Raw genomic sequence first — 19,105 nt, forward strand, 5'->3', positions numbered from 1 at the left:
GTTTGAAATTCTGACACAATATACTATGTATATAAAATATACTAATATTATGCTATGGTTAATATCAATATCTACCTGTTCAAAAATTACAAACTTCCTTCCATATCTTCTTCAAAAATTTGAGATGTTACCTTTTGTGCTTAAGTTTACATTTTGAGTTAATTATTTCTATATAAGGTGAGATATGAATTGAGGTTGAAGTTTGGGTTTTCTTTAATAATAAGTACCCAACGGGTGTAGTGCCATTTCTGAATGTATCACCAGACATGGCAATGACACCATTAAATAACTCTCATGACCAATGCACTCGTGACGTCCAGTAATATTCATGGTCTACCATGTTGATTTCTGTGGCTGGATATCAATGATTCAATTATAGAAAGTATCTATTCTAAAAATGAAATGCAAACTATCTGGTAAGTTATACATAGTTTTCATAAGAATAAAATGAACATAGTAAAAGGGAAGACAGAATAGTCAAAATAAAATGTAGCTAAACTGTTAAAATTTTAGGTCCTATAAAATTAATGGACACTATTATCTATTGTAACATTTATCAATCATTATTATAGCTCTTAACTAATATTTCTAGTATGTAAAATTAGAAAGCCACAAGTAATTTTTAGTAATATATTCTAGTTTTTTTCTGTGAATAATTCTGTCTTCTACTGTGAAATCCACAAGTCAGCAAACTATGGACTTTGAACCAAACACCTGCCTAGGTGGTTAAGTTTATTCAGATGCAATGCCTATGGCTGGCTGCTGTCACACTGCAATGGCAGAATTGGGTGACTATGACTAGCCTACAGTGGCTAGAATATTTACAACCTGGCCACTATATGAATCTTCTGGCCCTGGAACAAACTTCTAGCTACATAAGATAGTAAGTGGATTATGCTCAACTTCCTTAGAAATTACTGTGAATGTCTGTGAAGGTTCAGCAGGCACATGGACTATGGTCAAGCAATCATACCATTAGTCCTTCTTCCTCTCTTTATAAGTGTTATGCTCTGAGACTTGATATAGTTTAAAAAAATATTATATGGCCAAGTATTTCCTCAATTGCTGTGTTAAGGTAGCACTAATGGCCCATTAAGAGAAAATGGCTGCCTCCTACCCAAAAGACTGGAATGTACCTCTGGATGGAAGCATACCATTGTCTGCCTGACTGCAGTCAGGAAGCCACGCTTAAAGAGCTACCAGGAATAATTAGCCTTACATGAGATAATAGTTTCCTTCCCAGAATTCCTTCCCCCTAGGACAGTCCCTGAAAGCGCTCCGAGGTTCTATTGGATCTGCTCAGCTTCCTGTTCCTGACTCAGGCATAACTTTCATCTTCTCTCGTCTCTTTGAGATGCTAGCCAGAGCCCAGATGTGCTTGCTCTGGTGCTCTGGACTCCCTTATTCTTTCTCGCTTGTCTACCACTCTGGCTAAACTCAGATTGCATGACTTTGTCTTTTTCTCTTCTCCTGGCAGCTGCTAAGATTGGCAGCTTGCCTATCCTGCTGCTTTTCTCTTAAATTCTCATAAAACTGCCCTCAAGTTTCAAGTTTGCTTATAAACTATGTTATTAAATAGACTAAGAATCCCAAAAGGGAACCCCAGTTTCCCCAGTCACAGGAATAGTTTAATTGCTTAAAGACTTGATGAAGACACATGTTTAAGAAAAACATCATATCTAAAAGCAATTTATCTATTAGAAAGATAAGTTGCTTAGAGAGAGTAGTAGTTTATTAAAGTAGCCATTTTATGTTTCTGTTGCTGCTTACCAGTAAATGACAGCATGGCAGTCCTCACCAGCCCTGAGACGGAAGATGTGTGTGCTAAGGTGGAACTTTTACTAAAAAAGAATGTTACTCAGTTAGAACATAAAACCAGTTTTCAATCTTAGTTACCCAATTCTTTGGATTTTTAATCTTGTTTTATAAATGTTTTTCCTCCTCCTCCTCCTCTTCCTCCTCTTCCTGTCCCTTCCTTCTCCTTCCTCCTCCTCCTCCTCCTCCTCCACCTCCTCCTCCTCCTCCTCCTCCTCCTCCTCCTCCTCCTCCTCCTCCTCCTCCTCCTTCTCCTTCTCCTTCTTTTAAAACCTGCTTATAAGCTGGGAGGTGGTGGCACACGCCTTTAATCCCAGCACTTGGGAGGCAGAGGCAGGCGGATTTCTGAGTTCAAGGCCAGCCTGGTCTACAGAGTGAGTTCCAGGACAGCCAGGGCTACACAGAGAAACCCTGTCTCCAAAAAAAACAAATCCAAAAATCCAAAAACAACAACAAAAACAAAAAACCCTGCCTATTGTGTGTATCCTTTTTCTTTCATTCATGCTTCAAAATACACACCTTTCCTACAACTTAAAATACACACCTTTCCTACAACTTAAAATACACACCTTTTCTACAACTCAAAATACACACCTTTTCTACAACTCAAAATACAGACCTTTTCTACAACTTAAAATACACACCTTTTCTACAACTTAAAATACACACCTTTCCTACAACTTAAAATACACACCTTTTCTACAACTCAAAATACACACCTTTCCTACAACTTAAAATACACACCTTTTCTACAACTTAAAATACACACCTTTTCTACAACTTAAAATACACACCTTTTCTACAACTCAAAATACACACCTTTTCTACAACTTAAAATACACACCTTTTCTACAACTCAAAATACACACCTTTCCTACAACTTAAAATACACACCTTTTCTACAACTTAAAATACACACCTTTTCTACAACTCAAAATACACACCTTTTCTACAACTTAAAATACACACCTTTTCTACAACTCAAAATACACACCTTTTCTACAACTTAAAATACACACCTTTTCTACAACTCAAAATACACACCTTTTCTACAACTCAAAATACACACCTTTTCTACAACTTAAAATACACACCTTTTCTACAACTCAAAATACACACCTTTTCTACAATTTAAAATACACACCTTTTCTACAACTTAAAATACACACCTTTTCTACAACTCAGAATACACACCTTTTCTACAACTCAAAATACACACCTTTTCTACAACTCAGAATACACACCTTTTCTACAACTCAAAATACACACCTTTTCTACAACTTAAAATACACACCTTTTCTACAACTTAAAATACACACCTTTCCTACAACTTAAAATACACACCTTTTCTACAACTTAAAATACACACCTTTTCTACAACTCAAAATACACACCTTTTCTACAACTCAAAATACACACCTTTTCTACAACTTAAAATACACACCTTTTCTACAACTTAAAAGCATTTCCTTTGCTTCATCAAAACTACAGATTTTCTTTTGATGCTCAGCAAAGTTAGGTAAGATCAGTTAAATGTTCCTGGGACTAGCTTATTTTTAGTTTTGTTTTTTTTCCCCCTCCTGAGAACACTGTTGGCTAGGAAAATGCAAGAGTCTACTGTGATGTCAAAAACTAGAGCTGAAAGTCTAGAATAAGGTATAAACATAACCAAAACAAAACATTTTCTTCAATGTGTTCTTTATCTTGAGAAATAATATTTTAAAGGCATTTGTGTTTTCTTTTTAATATAAAATATTTATTAATTGAGAATTTCATACAATGTATTTTGTTGTGGTTTGGTTTTTGGTTTTAGAAACAGGGTTTCTTTGGTAACCTGGATGCCCTAGAATTCACTCTGTAGACCAGGCTGGCCTTGAACTCACTGATCTCCTTGTCTCTGTCTCCAAGTTCTGTATTAAAGGCATGTGCCACCACTACCCAGTTTATATTTTGGCCATACTTCCCTCTGCGCTCCTCCTTCTAACTCTTCCTAGATCCACCCCTACCTATCTCCTCACACTCTCCCACCTTCAAGTCCTCCTTAAAAAAACAAAACAAAACAAAACAAAACCCAACAACCTATCAAGTACAATTCGTGCTGCCCATAGGTATGGGGCCATCCACCAAAACAGAGCTGACCCACCAGGGACCACAACCTTAAAGAAAAGAGATTCTGCTCCCCAAGAAGCTGTCAGCTGTCAGGAGCTTCCTCAGTCAGGGGTGGGAACTCCATGCTAGAACACTGACTACTTGGCCATGTATGTAGGTCTTGTGCAGTCAAGCTTGTGTTTTCTTAAGACTACTTTGCTTTTCCCAAGACTTACAGCTCTAAAAGCTGTATACACACAACACAGATAACAAACAGTGGTAGTCAATCATGCTGCTTAACTATCATCTGCTCTTAGATTATAAATGGAAAGCAAATATGTATTTGCTCTCAGAGCCTTGTTCTGACCACTCACCGGCTGAACATGCCTGCGGCTTCTCTACACGTAGAAAAGGTACAATGTACATCGATGTGTAGCCTGCTGCCAGATAGACCAAGCTCACAACCACTCTGAACCAAAGTTCAGAGGTATGTGCAGTGTAGTCCACCTTTCCATAAATGATGGGCAGTGTGTATAATATTGTCATATAATGTCATGGTAATAGTCTTCTGACAATGCAAGATACCTATTTTTAACAAATATTGAACACCTTCTATTTTTAATGTAATAATCTTTACAGAAGTGACAAATTGTCAGCCCACAAAAAATTCAAAATTCTGATTATAGTGATATTAGTATTTCACGTAAATAAATATGATGACCACAAAAGAAAAGCTCTAAGAATAAAGAGCTGACAGCACATACCTAGCACACTTGTCTAAGGTGCCATATTTTGCATGAAAAGCTTGATTATTAAAAGATTGGCTTCGAGTCAATTTGGATTTCTTGATTTCTTTGCCTAGAGTAAAGCAGAAAGAAGAAAAATCCACTTTTCAGTTCCCCTTAGTTGTTCCAACCCTAAAGTCCTCCTCAGGACACATTATTTCCAGAAAAATCCAGAAGGATGAGTTTTTATTCCTCAGTCTGAGCTGACTAGAATAACTGTCATTCAAACTACCCATTAAGAATAAATAAAAAAATTAGCTGGAAAAGGCTAAGAACACATTCAACTGGCAAGTGTAAACGGGTGGGCAGGGATGGAGATACTCTGCACAGATGTTTCTGTCTCACCCTTTGACCTTCAGAATATTCAAACAGTGGGCCTCAAGGAACTAGAATGCTGTGGGAATTTCATGCAGGGAGAAGGGGGAGCCTGAATTCTGGGAAGCAGAGGGGAATTTTTCTCCTGGAAAAAGATTTACAATCTATCAGATCAGATGACAGACGATGAGTCAAGGGTGGACAGGACCACACATTGACCTTGACCACTCACTATGCAGAATTACAGCCCTCTCATGAAATCTTAACCTTATCACAGGACCCTGAAAGTGGACTTAGCAGTGAGGGAAGGAGTGGTGTCATGGGACCTTTGCTTCTCTTCCCAATATAGCCACACTGAATAAATCTCCATTTTTGTTTTCACTATTAAGAACATAAATGAATACTCTTAAATATATATATCCAAAACAGCCTATATATCTACTTTGTCTTTTAAAAAAATGATGAGCCAGTTAGTTATCAAGTATGCCAGCATCCAGGAGGCAGAAGAAGGCGGATCTCTGTGAGTTCAAGGTTAGTCTGGTCACAGAGTGAGTTCCAGGACAGCCAAGGCTACGGGGAGAAACCCTGTCTTGAATTAAAACTGTACGCACCATAACACAGAGTCAATTCTTACTTGTTGACGGGGTGCTAGAAGAGGGCCCAGGAACAGAAATGGGCATGTTCTTGGACAGGCTCTGCGTTGGTGTCCTGGAGTCTCTGCCTAAAATAAACTCTTTTAAGTTGTATAATTTCATCTGACTTCTATAAAATCATTATCTCTATTAACCAGCACTATTTTACAAATACTCTTACTTTATATACTCCCACATTTCAGTCTCTGTTGCTGAAGATCTACTCCACAACCTTACAACTAACATCCAACATTAAGTGTCCCTTCCAGATGCTCTGAGCCTATTACTATTATTTATCATTAATGTTATTATTATTATTATTATTATTGATGATTATGCCTCCTATTATTATTATTATTACTATTTTATATATTCCTAATACTTACACATTAACTAGTCAGTTTTCAAAAATAACTTTTTAAAAATAGTGTAAGAAAGTAATTTTCCCTACCAAATTAAAACAGCATAGTCTTTGAATGCACAAAGACACAGACGTTATTGTAGCATTGATAGCCCCAAGGCCAAAAGAATGGAATCCACCTTTAGGTGGGCCCTGGGTCTGCTCCCTTAAGAGTTAATCCAGTTGGGCTGGTCAAGAATCTGGCTTCTGTTCTCTAACCACCATACCTCAGGAAGGCATGCATGCCTTGATAAAGAGATGGGAGAAATATCCTTATGATATACGTTTCCTTCCCAGATTCCTGGCTCCTGTGCAATTGCTTGCAGAGAGCTGCAGGCACGCAGCTGCAAATGTCTGCTTTTCCTGTTGCTTTCCTCAGCAGGGTTTCCCTAAAGCTTTGGGCTTCACTCTCCCTCCATATGTGCTCCTGTCTACCCTAGGGTTCTCCTCCATTCCAGCTTAACTCAAATGGCATGACTTTTTCTTTTCTTCTTCTCTGTCTTCCACCTCCAAGATTAACAGCTTGCCTGACCCAAAGTTGTTTTGGTTTTTTTTAATAGCAATAAAGTTACTCTCGAGCTTCATTTTGCATGCATTCTTAAATTCCTCTGCTGAAAAGACGAGATTCCCAAGAAGGGCCCGGATTTTCCGAGCTATCTTTAACTCTGAAGCACTGTGGGGAGACACAGAGCACTCACGTTTCTTCTCAAAGCTTTTGTCACTCGCCAACCTCCCGTCATTCTGATGCTTCTCCTTCTCGAGCTGTTCCTGTTGGGACACAGCGTTGTGTTACAGGAGCAGCTTGGGAGCTTGTTCTGGAGAAAATGACTCTTAGCTTTAGAGATACAAATATATCTCACAAAAAAATTACCCTTGAAAATGGGTTTTCCCTTTGGTGCTATGTTTAGAGAATACAGAGTTTTGTTTTGTTTTGTTTCTGTGGCCTTTTTACATCACAGAATATTGCCCTTGGGAGTTTGTCCAACTACAACGGTGATTCTGGCATCATGCTATAATGAGCGTTTCTTTCCACGAGGTGTTTAGTATTTCTCATCAGCAGAGCATTTGTCTAACTGTGGTTATTTAACCATGCTTATTTCAATCCTATTTGGCAAATGACAAAATATTTTTCTTCAGAAAGTCTGAGAGGAAAGAGAAGTCTACCAAATATATTTAAAATATCTTACTGAAGCTTGATATGTAGAAAACCACTTAAGCACCTCACTTCCAGAAGATCCTGCTATACCACTCCTGGGCATATACCCAGAGGATTCCCCACCATGTAATAAGGATACATGCTCTACTATGTTCATAGCAGCCCTATTTATAATTGCCAGATGCTGGAAAGAACCCAGGTATCCCTCAACAGAAGAGTGGATACAAAAAATGTGGTATATCTACACAATGGAGTACTATTCAGCCATTAGAAACAATGAATTCATGAAATTCTTAGGCAAATGGATGGAGCTAGAGAACATCATACTAAGTGAGGTAACCCAGACTCAAAAGGTGAATTATGGTATGCACTCACTAATAAGTGGTTATTAACCTAGAAAACTGGAATACCCAAAACATAATCCACACATCAAATGAGATACAAGAAGAAAGCAGGAGTGGTCCCTGGTTCTGGAAAGACTCAGTGAAACAGTATTTGGCAAAACCAGAACGGGGAACTGGGAAGGGGTGGGAGGGAGGACAGGGGAAGAGAAGGGGGCTTATGGGACTTTCGGGGAGTGGGGAGGGGCTAGAAAAGGGGAAATCATTTGAAATGTAAATAAATTATATCGAATAAAAAAAAAAAAAAAAAAAAGAAAACCACTTAAGACTGTACACTGAAGATGTCAGGAAAACGGCATTTTCACACTGAAGATGCTGCAAGGCTAACTGAGCATCGGCGTGTGATTATGCTGAACACTGCAGATAAGAGCCCAACTAGCCAGGACTAGCTTTAGACCTTTAGATGGGCATCCACTGTCTACCTCTGTATTTGCTCTAACATTCTTTATCTATCAGGCAAACCTTTGAAATATATTTTTAAGGGACTAGAGAGATGGCTCAGTGGCTAAGAACAAGTAATGCTCTTTCAGAATACGCATGCTGCATGACTCACAACCACATGTAACAAGTTCCAGGGGATCTGACTCTTTTCTCACATACAGAACAATAACTAAAAATAAAAAGGATTATCTTTTTAGTGGATGGATGATGAGTATAAATGGATGCTAAGGATGAATCCTGAAGATGGACAGATATTGAGGATGGATGCTGAGGATGGATAGATATTGAAGATGGATGCTGAGGATAAATGGATGCTGAGGATAGATGCTAAGGATGGACAGATATTGAAGATGGATGCTGAGGATGGATGCTGAGGATGGATAGATATTGAGGATGGATATGAGTATGAACAGATGCTGAGTGTGGATTGCCAGGGACAGATAGGAATGTCTCAACTAGAACTGAAAACATGTGGTTACTCACACATTAGTACCACTTAAGAAACTCATTTTGCTAAACACTCTCAACTGTAATTTTCTTCTAATTTATAAAAGATAAATCTTCAGAAAAACCAAGGCTTTTTCTTCAGCCTTTTAGGAAATATGGAACAACATAAAACTGAAATAAATTAGATTTAGGTTTACTAGCAAAGTTTAGCTAATTCTAACTAGAAAGGACTGTGTTTGTGGGAAACAACATACCATTTCCAAAAACAGTAGTTCTTCTCTTTCTTTCTCTTGATCCAACAAATCTTTCTCATAATTTTTTTTCTGAAACTGTGTAAAATTTAAAATGACACTGTCAGTCATTAGTGACAACTTCTTGCTGATGTAAATGTCTCTTTATAGAGGGTACTTACCATATCCATAGACATTTCCATTCTGTCCAACTCTAATACCGTCTACAAGGAAAGGTTTCAGAAATTACAGCTGCTTCAACAGTAAGAAAATGCAACCAACCAATTATTTGTAAAAAGCCCTTCCTTTCCCATGAAGTTCAAAGAGAAGAGTTTACACTATGATATTAAGAAATTAATCTTTTACCACCAATAAACACTCAAAAATGTGTTTCAAAGTCACACCCATGCATATCTTTTTTTTTATTTTATAACAGTATCAGTTACATATTAAGTGTAGCTTTTGAAAGCTGAAGTATTTTTAAAGTTTGACCTCACTATCCCAAATTTTTTACTATTTTAGTTTTCCAACATTTCCAGACACCCCACATAACAGGCCCACATGCTAGAACAAAATTATATGGCCTAAAATTAGGGCATTTGGAAAGGGACGTGCTTGGCTGGGGTGATGCCAGCTCTCCAGAGTAGGGCTCTGACACCTATCAGCTTACTCTCAAGCAGCTAGTGTTTCTGGATCTAGGCCCTTCAATGTCAAACAGATGACTGAATGTACTCTTACAGAGTCTTCCCACACTCTTGTAGACAACATGACTTCTCTAATTTCAATATTAGTAAAATTTCCTAATTTTACCTGAATGTCATCACTTATAAATAAATAAGCCAAGTTCACAAACACCCACAGGTGCTCAGCTCTCCCACAGGGAACTCCTGTGGTAAGTTAGAAATGCCCACTGAAGGAACTGCTGCAGCTAGGTAGCAGCAACAAACACACACCCTGCTGTTTATTCATTCTTTCTGCACTGGAAAGCTTGTTAACCTGTCTAGTGGAGGCAGGGAAGCTGAGGTTAACACTGACTTACTGGGAGGCACATTGATTCAGCAGGAGACACACTTACTTTCTTCACAATAGCCAGGACATCTTTATCTTTTTCTTGACAGAGGAGTTTTCTCACACACATTTCTAACTGCTGGAGGAGATGCATGTCTGCAGGAATCTTCAGAGCTGACTTCACTTTAGGCAGCAGGTAGCAAAGTTTCATTCTGTAGTGAGAGCAAGTTCAGTAACTGAGAGTTAGCAGGGTTGTGCGACTGAAAAAGGACAGCTTTAGGAAACCACAGCGTTCCTCTGCCTATGCAGCAAGTATGCGTGGAGTGCCTACTGCTTATAAGGCATTCGTTATTCTGCATACCAAGACACAAAATCAAACCAACATAATCCTCTGCTGCTCGGGGATTTGCATTCTAGTATGGGGCATGAAAGACAGAATGCATGGTCAAAGAAAATGTCTCCTGGAAAGTAGGTCTGGAAGGCAGTGTTTTTAAGTCAGTGATGTTTTCACTGAACAGATGATATTTAAGGAAAGACCTAGGAATACAGAGAGCAAGCCACAGAGTGTGTGGAGAAGCACTGTGGGCAGCATGGAAGGCTTGCCTAGTGGTACTCTGAATTAGCAAACTAGCCTGAGGCAGAGTAGAGCCAAGATGAGCTTAGGAGGAGACCTGAGTGGTGACAAGGGCCTGTGAGCTGCTGTGTGGAGCCAGGTGTCTATTTCAAATCCAATGAACACATTGGGGAGTATGAGAGGAAGAGTAAAGTGATCCAACTTAACTTTCCTAATTATCAGATGCTGTTTTGGCATTAGACCATAAGTGGTTAAGGAGGCAAGAGAAACATTAGAGAAACCCCGGAGCAGACCAGACAGCACTTTGGGCCAGAGCAGCAGCCAAAGTTTTCAGAGAAGCCTGCACTCTGCATGTCTTCTGTGAGCTACAGAGTGGCCTCCAGGACTGCAGTTGGGATGATGGAGACAAAAGGGTAAATTTAGGATTTGGCTTGAGCAGGGGGAAGATGAACCAGCTGCTTTCTGAGGTGCAGAGGCCTGCAAAATGAAGAGATACAGACAAAGCAGACCCAGCACCGAATGCTAGACAGAATAAGTCTGGGATGCCCATTAGAAATTCAGTGGGAATTACAAATCAGCAGCTGCTCAGTAAGCATGCTCTCCAGGTGGGTGTCCTTACAAGAGATTAAGTGAAGGGTGTCTGAAGATGGTCGTTTAGGCATGAGGATGGAGACAGCATAATAAGGGCAGTGAGCGAAGAGAATGAGAAACACGCTAAGGTGCTGCCACCGTCCAGATCAGCCGTGAAGAAGAAACACGGAGGCTCTGGAGGCGAACAGAGATCCCGAGTGAAGAGAACAGAGAGAAGAGCACCATCCCTGGAAGGAAGGCTGCCAGGAACACCGACTCCGCCTCCTCTCAGGCTGGCTCTGGAAAGGGATGTCTTACAGCTGCTGGAGTCGTTCGCTCATCATGTACTCCCCAGGTTAATGCTCTGTATTTCTTTTGCAAATCTTGAAGCAGCTAAATCCCATTCCAAGGGTTGCCAGGATGCTGACTTCAGACCTTCAGTTGAGAGCTTTTCCTGCAAAACAGCCCTTGATCCTCTGCATCTGAGGAGGTGAAGAAGCTTGTCTCTGGAATTCCCAACATTGGGCACCAACAGCCTCCAACTCATTCACTGCTCAGCACAGACACAGGGGACACTCTAAGAGTTCTCAAGTCCTCTCCAGAAAACTTTTTTTTTATTTGATACATTTTTTATTTACATTTCAAATGATTTCCCCTTTTCTGGCCCCCCACTCCCTGAAAGTACCATATGCCCCCTTCCCTCCCCCTGTTCTCCCACCCACCCTTTCCCACTTCCCTGTTCTGGTTTTGCCCTATACTGCTACACTGAGTCTTTCCAGAACAAGGGGCCACTTCTCCGTTCTTCTGGTACCTCATTTGATGTGTGGATTATGTTTTGGGTATTCCAGTTTTCTAGGCTAATAGCCACTTATTAGTGAGTGCATACCATGACTGATCTTTTGAGACTGGGTTACCTCACTTAGTATGATGCTCTCCAGCTCCATCCATTTGCCTAAGAATTTCATGAATTCATTGTTTCTAATGGCTGAATAGTACTCCATTGTGTATATATGCCACATTTTTTTTTTGCATCCACTCTTCTGTTGAGGGATACCTGGGTTCTTTCCAGCTTCTGGCTATTATAAATAGGGCTGCTATGAACATAGTGGAACATGTATCCTTATTACATGCTGGGGAATCCTCTGCGTATATGCCCAGGAGTGGTATAGCAGGATCTTCTGGAAGTGAGGTGCCCAGTTTTCTGAGGAACCACCAGACTGATTTCCAGAGTGGTTGTACAAATTTGCAACCCCACCAGCAGTGGAGGAGTGTTCCTCTTTCTCCACATCCTCACCGACACCTGCTGTCTCCTGAGTTTTTAATCTTAGCCATTCTGACTGGTGTAAGGTGAAATCTCAGGGTTGTTTTGATTTGCATTTCCCTAATGACTAATGAAGTTGAGCATTTTTTAAGATGCTTCTCTGCCATCCGAAGTTCTTCAGGTGAAAATTCTTTGTTTAACTCTGTACCCCATTTTTTAATAGGGTTATTTGGTTTTCTGGGGTCTAACTTCTTGAATTCTTTGTATATATTGGATATTAGCCCTCTATCTGATGTAGGGTTGGTGAAGATCTTTTCCCAATTTGTTGGTTGCCGATTTGTCCTTTTGATGGTGTCTTTTGCCTTACAGAAACTTTATAATTTTATGAGGTCCCATTTGTCAATTCTTGATCTTAGAGCATACGCTATTGGTAATCTGTTCAGAAACTTTCCCCCCTACTGATGTCCTCAAGGGTCTTCCCCAGTTTCTTTTCTATTAGCTTCAGAGTGTCTGGCTTTATGTGTAGGTCCTTGATCCATTTGGAGTTGAGCTTAGTACAAGGAGACAAGGATGGATCAATTCACATTCTTTTGCATGCTGACCTCCAGTTGAACCAGCACCATTTGTTGAAAAGGCTATCTTTTTTTCCATTGGATGTTTTCAGCCTCTTTGTCGAGGATCAAGTGGCTATAGGTGTGTGGGTTCATTTCTGGATCTTCAATCCTATCATTATTGCAGATGATATGATAGTCTACTGAAGTGACCCAAAAAACTCCACTAGAGAACTCCTATAGCTGATAAACAACTTCAGCAAAGTGGCAGGTTATAAAATCAACTCAAGCAAATCAGTAGCCTTCCTATACTCAAAGGATAAGCAGGCTGAGAAAGAAATTAGGGAAATGACACCCTTCACAATAGCCACAAACAGTATAAAGTACTTTGGGGTGACTCTTACCAAACATGTGAAAGATCTGTATGACAAGAACTTCAAGACTCTGAAAAAGGAAATGAAGAAGACCTCAAAAAATGGAAAAACCTCCCATGTTCGTGGATCGGCAGGATTAATATAGTTAAAATGGCCATTTTGCCAAAAGCAATATACAGATTCAACGCAATACCCATCAAAATCCCAACTCAATTCTTCATAGAGTTAGAAAAAGCAATTCTCAAATTCATCTGGAATAACAAAAAACCCAGGATAGCTAAAACTATTCTCCACAACAAAAGAAACTCTGGGGGAATCAGTATCCCTGACCTCAAGCAATACTACAGAGCAATAGTGTTAAAAACTGCATGGTATTGGTACAGTGACAGGCAGGCGGATAATGAAAACTTTCTTCATTTCTGGCCACTGAAGAAATGGTTCCTCTGAATAGCAATAGGATTTTCCAGCCCTGTCATTGTCTAAACTCAGTAAATTAAATGCTAAAACATTCACTTGAGAAGCACACAAAGCAAAAAAAAAAAAAAAATCACTCTTTGTTACCTAGAAAACACTGATTCATGGGCCCACAAAATTATAAAGTACTTGAAATTAGGGACTAGAGCTTTTGACAAGCAATACTTGTTAAGGCTCTTAAACAAATAATATTTACTCAGCCAGGCTGGCTTTGATTTGTGCTGGCTCAGCCCAGTAAGACAAAAGATTTCAGATGTCAGTTAAGAGAGTGACATTGTATTCCAAACTATTTACTACCCAAGCTATGAAGCCACTGAGATGTCCATCAACAGACAATGGGGTGAAGAGAACATGGTATATAAAATCATTGATTTCACAGCTCTAACAGAGAATGGAACACTTCCACAACACAGATGAATAGGAAGGCATTACACACAGCAAAATAAGTATTGAACATTCCTACTTAGATGTGGAAGTCAAAAAGGTGACTGGTGGAATGGTGGTCGTTAACAAGTAGAAGGTGGATTGCAAGGAGGTAGGCAAAGCATAGCAAAATTAGGGTAATATAGGAGGAATATCTTGTACTCTCTGCAATACAGGGGGTAACTACAGTTCATAAGAACTCATATATTTTATAAATAACTAGAAGACCAGACTGAAGGCTCTGGGCACATAGAAATGACAAATGTTTAAGGAAATGAAAAGGCTAACTACCTGTATTTTACTGTTACAGCTAATATCCAAATTATTAAATTATCATGCTATACCCCATAAATGTGTGATGGTTAAGTCAAACCTTCAAAAATAACTGAGAGCAAGCATCATTTCATTACTTGATTTGATTAACTAAGAAAAGGGGTTTGCAAGTGTTTACCACAATGGACATATGAGAAATCTAACATTTTCAAACCTTGCAGAGTGATACATACCTCACATTTGCCACTGGGTCATGGGTTAGTTCAATAACAGGTAGAAAGAAATATTTGCAGAAAAATGATCTGGAAAATATCTCTATGATAAATTCACAAGTATCCAAAAAGCGAAGTCTATTCCAATAACTTTTTCCTTGGCCCAACTCTACAAACAACAAAAATACCATAATCTAGTATTTCCTACATGAAATTACATATTACAAAATGAAACACCAAGAATGTATGCAAAGTTTAATTCTGTCTGCAACCTATTTAACAATTATAAGAGAAAAACAGTCATTATGTGCTTTAGATTTGTAGACTATAATATTTACATGTCAAAAACCAGGAAAAGGTGCTATTCTACTGCGTAAACATCAATAAGCACTGACTGACTGACGGTGACTGTGATGGCAGGATGACAAGCTCACAGTGAATGAGCACGGCCTACATGCTGAGGACCCTATGCACACACCGTTTTTAAACCTGGAAAGCAGGATGATGGGATGCATACACTTAAACTAATTCAAACGCAGGCTACAAACTCTCCATGTCTTTTTAAACTGAACTAATATTGTTTTGGTGTCCTTACAGGTGTCTGAAGTGGAGAAGTCATGTGTAAACACACTTACTGATAGTACTGTAGGTCAGTATTTAAAGCATAATTTTCTCATTTTTACATAAGTGTGCAAAGGCAATCTTCTTAATACTCAAAACCAAACAGAATTTTTATAAATGAAATTTGCTCTAAATGAAAGTCCTTTCTCATGCAAAATTAAAACAGAACTAAAACAGGCCATGGAGTAAAAAATCAAAACACAACCGAGCATAATTTTTCTTAAATAAAATTTTATAAAATACTTTTTCCCCTGAAATGTGGTATTTCTTGATTAAAATGGTAAATTCTAGTAGTTAGGAAGTCTGGATAACAGTTTTATTAAAAACGATCTAAGCATAATTGTAGTCCAAGCCAAGTAGTCAATGACTAATAAACTCACTAGACAAATGTATATTTGCTACTAGAATTAACACCTTAAAGATTTTTGCCATGGTCTTAGTCCTTAACAAATCAAAATAAATTTGCATGGGTTGACCTAGTTTCTAAACCATTACAGCTCACTAGATTCACATTAATATGTGCTGTTAACACCATTCAATACAAAATTAAAAGCTTACATTTTGTTCATTCAATTAATACTAAGAAAGAACAGCATTGTATAATAAATTATTAGATTTAAAATTATTCTATTCATGCTTTAGTTCCAAATGCTATTTCATCAAGGTAAAAATTACCCTTTCAACTTAATTTATGTATTTTAATTTCTCAAGTGTTGGAATTCACAAAAGAAGGCTCTGGTTAAATAATATTTTCATCTATGAAATTTTGACAAAAAGATTTCCAAAACAAATACAAATTAACCTACAAAATTCAAATCAAAGTGCACACCACATTTTTGCCAATATTAGCCTAATTTATCTTCAAAACTTACATACAATTCATTAAAAATATAATTAAGGTCAATTTTTTTAGTAACTTTTTTCCAAAATTATTACTTACGTTCAATTAATTTTTGAATAACTTCATGCCTCTGCTCTTGTTTACGATTATATCGTAGAAAAATGCATAGAGTTCGTGCAGCTGCTCTTTGGACAGGTAAGACATTCTTAAAGAAATAAAAGGACAAGAAGGACAATCATTACCCTAAGATATGTTTTCAACAATTACTCCCCAGCACACCAAGAGCAAGCTACTGCTGCAGGAGTAGAGTTCACTATCTTTCAGTCCCTGCGCTCACACCCTTCTGGAAGGATCTCTATTACTTAATGTCACTCAGGTTCATAAAGTATCCTACAACAAGCTAATTCAATTTCATAGTCACATCCAAATGACTTTTGGCTATCATTTCCCTGCTTCCTTAAAAAAGTAATAGTGTATGCTTCCTATTTTTTAAGCTGAAAATAATACCATTAATATTTTTCTATTTTCTAAATCTTTGAAGCTGACACTTATTTTTAATTTTGCATGAAGGGACCCTCATTTCCCTGTTATGAAAGTGATGCTTGTTTGTTTGTTTGTTTGTTTGTTTACTCTGCTACAGGAGATGGACACATGACCTATGCATGATCTTCAAGGGCCTTATTGCTGCATCCCCACTAGCTGCAGCTTTAAAAATAAAAATAAAAAATAAACTTTCAAAACTTTACTAGGCTGCATCACGAGTGTACAGCAGAGTAAACAGAAGGTGTATTTCCCAGCAGCTCCTCGTGGGCCCTCACTTCAGAGACGCTGCAGCTCCCTGCTCAGCAGCCGTGAGTGTGAGAATCAAGTCTGGCAGTGAGGAAAACGGCAAAGTCCTTATAAAAGTTTTTGTAACTACTTCCCGAGGTTCCACTTAGCTGTATGGAGAGCAAGTTGTTACTCCTCTCCTTGAGCAGAAGGCCGGACACCAAGGCTTGCGCGCTTTCAGTGTAGCTGCCCTTAGGCATTATGAAAGACACAGTGCCAGACTAAGGGGGCTGCAGGGAGCCTCGGGAATAAAGGCCTGACCGATGTGAGATGGTGACATGGGGACAGCAGAAGAAACAACAAAATGGACGTTCAATTTGCAGTTGACATTACAGAGTCCTGTCAATCTTTCTCTCCAGTGAACTGAAACAAGTCTGACATAAAGGGCAGGAACTGTATCTCAGTAGGTTGAGAACTTGCCTAGCATGCATGAAGCCCTGAGTTCAACCCACAGCACCATATAAATTAAACATGGTGCTATAACACCTATAATCTCAGTGCTGGAGAGAGAGAGGCAGGAGAATCAGAAGTTTAATGCCATCTTCAGCTATGTGGTAATTTGAGGGCACACCTGTCTATCCACACACTGCTTCTAAAAGCCGACACAAAAGCTTGCGGTGAGTTAACCACAGTCCTCTGGCAGTGGACAGAATATTTGTAATCCTGTCCACACCTTCCTACAGCTAAATGGTGGAAGACCAAAAGGCAAATCAGAGGACCATAGGGGACTCGACTCTTCTTTTCAGGACCTGGGGAAATGACGCCCTTTCAAGTTGATAGGAACTGACATTCCTGTATCTTGAAAAAGTGAAGAATTTGGTAACGACAAAATTATTCACAATTTCAAAGCAATCAGGAACTCAGGGCTCACATTTGTCATCATGATGGTGAACATTCTTTGTAAGAAGCGGTAATAAATCTGGTCACTCGATATGATATGAGGCAGACAGGTGTATTTCTGCAGCAGCTTCTCGTGAGTCCTCCACTTCAGAGACGCTGCAGCGCGCTGCTCAGCAGCTGTGAGTGCGGGAATCAAGTCTGGCAGTGAGGAGAACTGCAAGAGACCCAAGGAGAGGCAGGGACTAAGTGATGGTGACTAAGCCATCAACTGCAGCCTGGAGCAAACGCACACCAGGGAAGGACGTTAGAGTTTAGACAGCATCTCAGTTGTCACTGACTGTAGTTATCAGGCAGAATCAAACATTTAAAAAATGCCTGAGTAAAATTTATGGCATCAGAAAATGAAGTCTCTAGAGCCTGAGCTTGTTATTCTTCCTGACAGGTTGGTTATCAGGATGGTTACCAAGGCAACTGTTCTAACTAGCACAAACTTCCTAACACTTCACTCTGGCCAAGCTTGGCCTTCTAAATTCTTACCTATTGTCCTATTTATTATACTTATAATAACTATTAATACTGAAATTATGAATCCAAATTCCAAAGGAATTAATAAGAATTGTGGTAGTTGGACCTACTATGTAATAACTGTAGAGGGTAGCTGGTAGTTGGGCCTACTATGTAGTAACTGTAGAGGGTAGCTGGTAGTTGGGCCTACTATGAGGGTAGCTGGTAGTTGGGCCTACTATGTAGTAACTGTAGAGGGTAGCTGGTCGTTGGGCCTACTATGTAATAACTGTAGAGGGTAGCTGGTAGTTGGGCCTACTATGTAATAACTGTAGAGGGTAGCTGGTAGTTGGGCCTACTATGTAGTAACTGTAGAGGGTAGCTGGTAGTTGGGCCTACTATGTAATAACTGTAGAGGGTAGCTCATGGTGGTAGCCTTCACAGGCACAGGCATGGCTATGCAGCAAGTGCTATTTTATTTACTTGCTTGTATGCATATTGTAAAAAAAAAAAAAAACAGTTCAATGATTAGAAACACTGAATCTGAAAAGCGCTTTCCTTTAGAGCCTTTCAACTAATCTACACCTGTCTACTGTCACCCGTACAGTAAAAGCACAGGAGACAGCCTGAGGAGAAAAGAGTTGGGAACTTGGAAGATCTTATTCCTATGTCACTCCACCATCTGGGAAAATATGGGTACGTGGTGTCTAGGACTTTTGGGGCTCCAAATTCCTAATAACAGAAAAGAAATTGAAGCTTAAGATATTGCCAATCAATTGTCAGTATCTCATGGTAATCCTGCCAAATATGGCTCAGAGCTGGGATGTAACCCATCCTTCCTTTTCAGAGTGTAACTAACTCATGTAAACTTATTTATTTGTGTGTGTGTGTTGTGTGTGTGTGTGTGTGTGTGTGTGTGTGTGTGTGTGTGTGTTCATTTTGTTGTTTTAATTGTATGCATACGCATGGAGATGGGGGGTGCACCTGAGTGCAGTGCCAAAGGAAGCCATTTGAGGCATTAGACTCCTTTGGAGACCAGTC

General features: G+C 39.2%; 1 protein-coding gene and 1 long non-coding RNA gene across 7 annotated transcripts in view; both read right to left on the minus strand.

Moving 5' to 3' along the window:
* The window catches only part of Ppp4r4 (protein phosphatase 4 regulatory subunit 4), a 94,866-nt gene that overhangs the window by 4,245 nt on the left and 71,516 nt on the right, over positions 1–19,105 (minus strand). For 4 of the 5 annotated variants that reach the window (XM_052185164.1, XM_052185166.1, XM_052185163.1 and 1 more), the window contains 10 exons: positions 17,592–17,774; positions 15,992–16,097; positions 14,452–14,599; positions 9,786–9,930; positions 8,893–8,934; positions 8,735–8,809; positions 6,734–6,803; positions 5,638–5,724; positions 4,668–4,761; positions 1,771–1,841 (listed from right to left, as the gene is read on the minus strand). In XM_052185164.1, the coding sequence (XP_052041124.1) occupies positions 1,771–1,841; positions 4,668–4,761; positions 5,638–5,724; positions 6,734–6,803; positions 8,735–8,809; positions 8,893–8,934; positions 9,786–9,930; positions 14,452–14,599; positions 15,992–16,097; positions 17,592–17,774 (1,021 nt within the window). The remainder of the gene's footprint in view (positions 1–1,770; positions 1,842–4,667; positions 4,762–5,637; positions 5,725–6,733; positions 6,804–8,734; positions 8,810–8,892; positions 8,935–9,785; positions 9,931–14,451; positions 14,600–15,991; positions 16,098–17,591; positions 17,775–19,105) is intronic. The other variant, XM_052185165.1, reaches the window with a different exon arrangement.
* On the minus strand, positions 2,094–3,369 carry LOC127686993 (uncharacterized). Of its 2 annotated transcripts, none has more exons than XR_007978306.1 (3): positions 3,160–3,369; positions 3,060–3,109; positions 2,094–2,884 (listed from the first exon to the last, which is right to left on the minus strand). It is a non-coding gene; the product is annotated as an uncharacterized LOC127686993 (long non-coding RNA). The 2 variants fall into 2 exon arrangements; XR_007978307.1 differs by having other exon boundaries at positions 2,094–2,684; positions 2,785–2,884; positions 3,060–3,369.

Source organism: Apodemus sylvaticus, chromosome 6, assembly GCF_947179515.1.
Source record: "Apodemus sylvaticus chromosome 6, mApoSyl1.1, whole genome shotgun sequence".
Classification (NCBI taxonomy): domain Eukaryota; kingdom Metazoa; phylum Chordata; class Mammalia; order Rodentia; family Muridae; genus Apodemus; species Apodemus sylvaticus.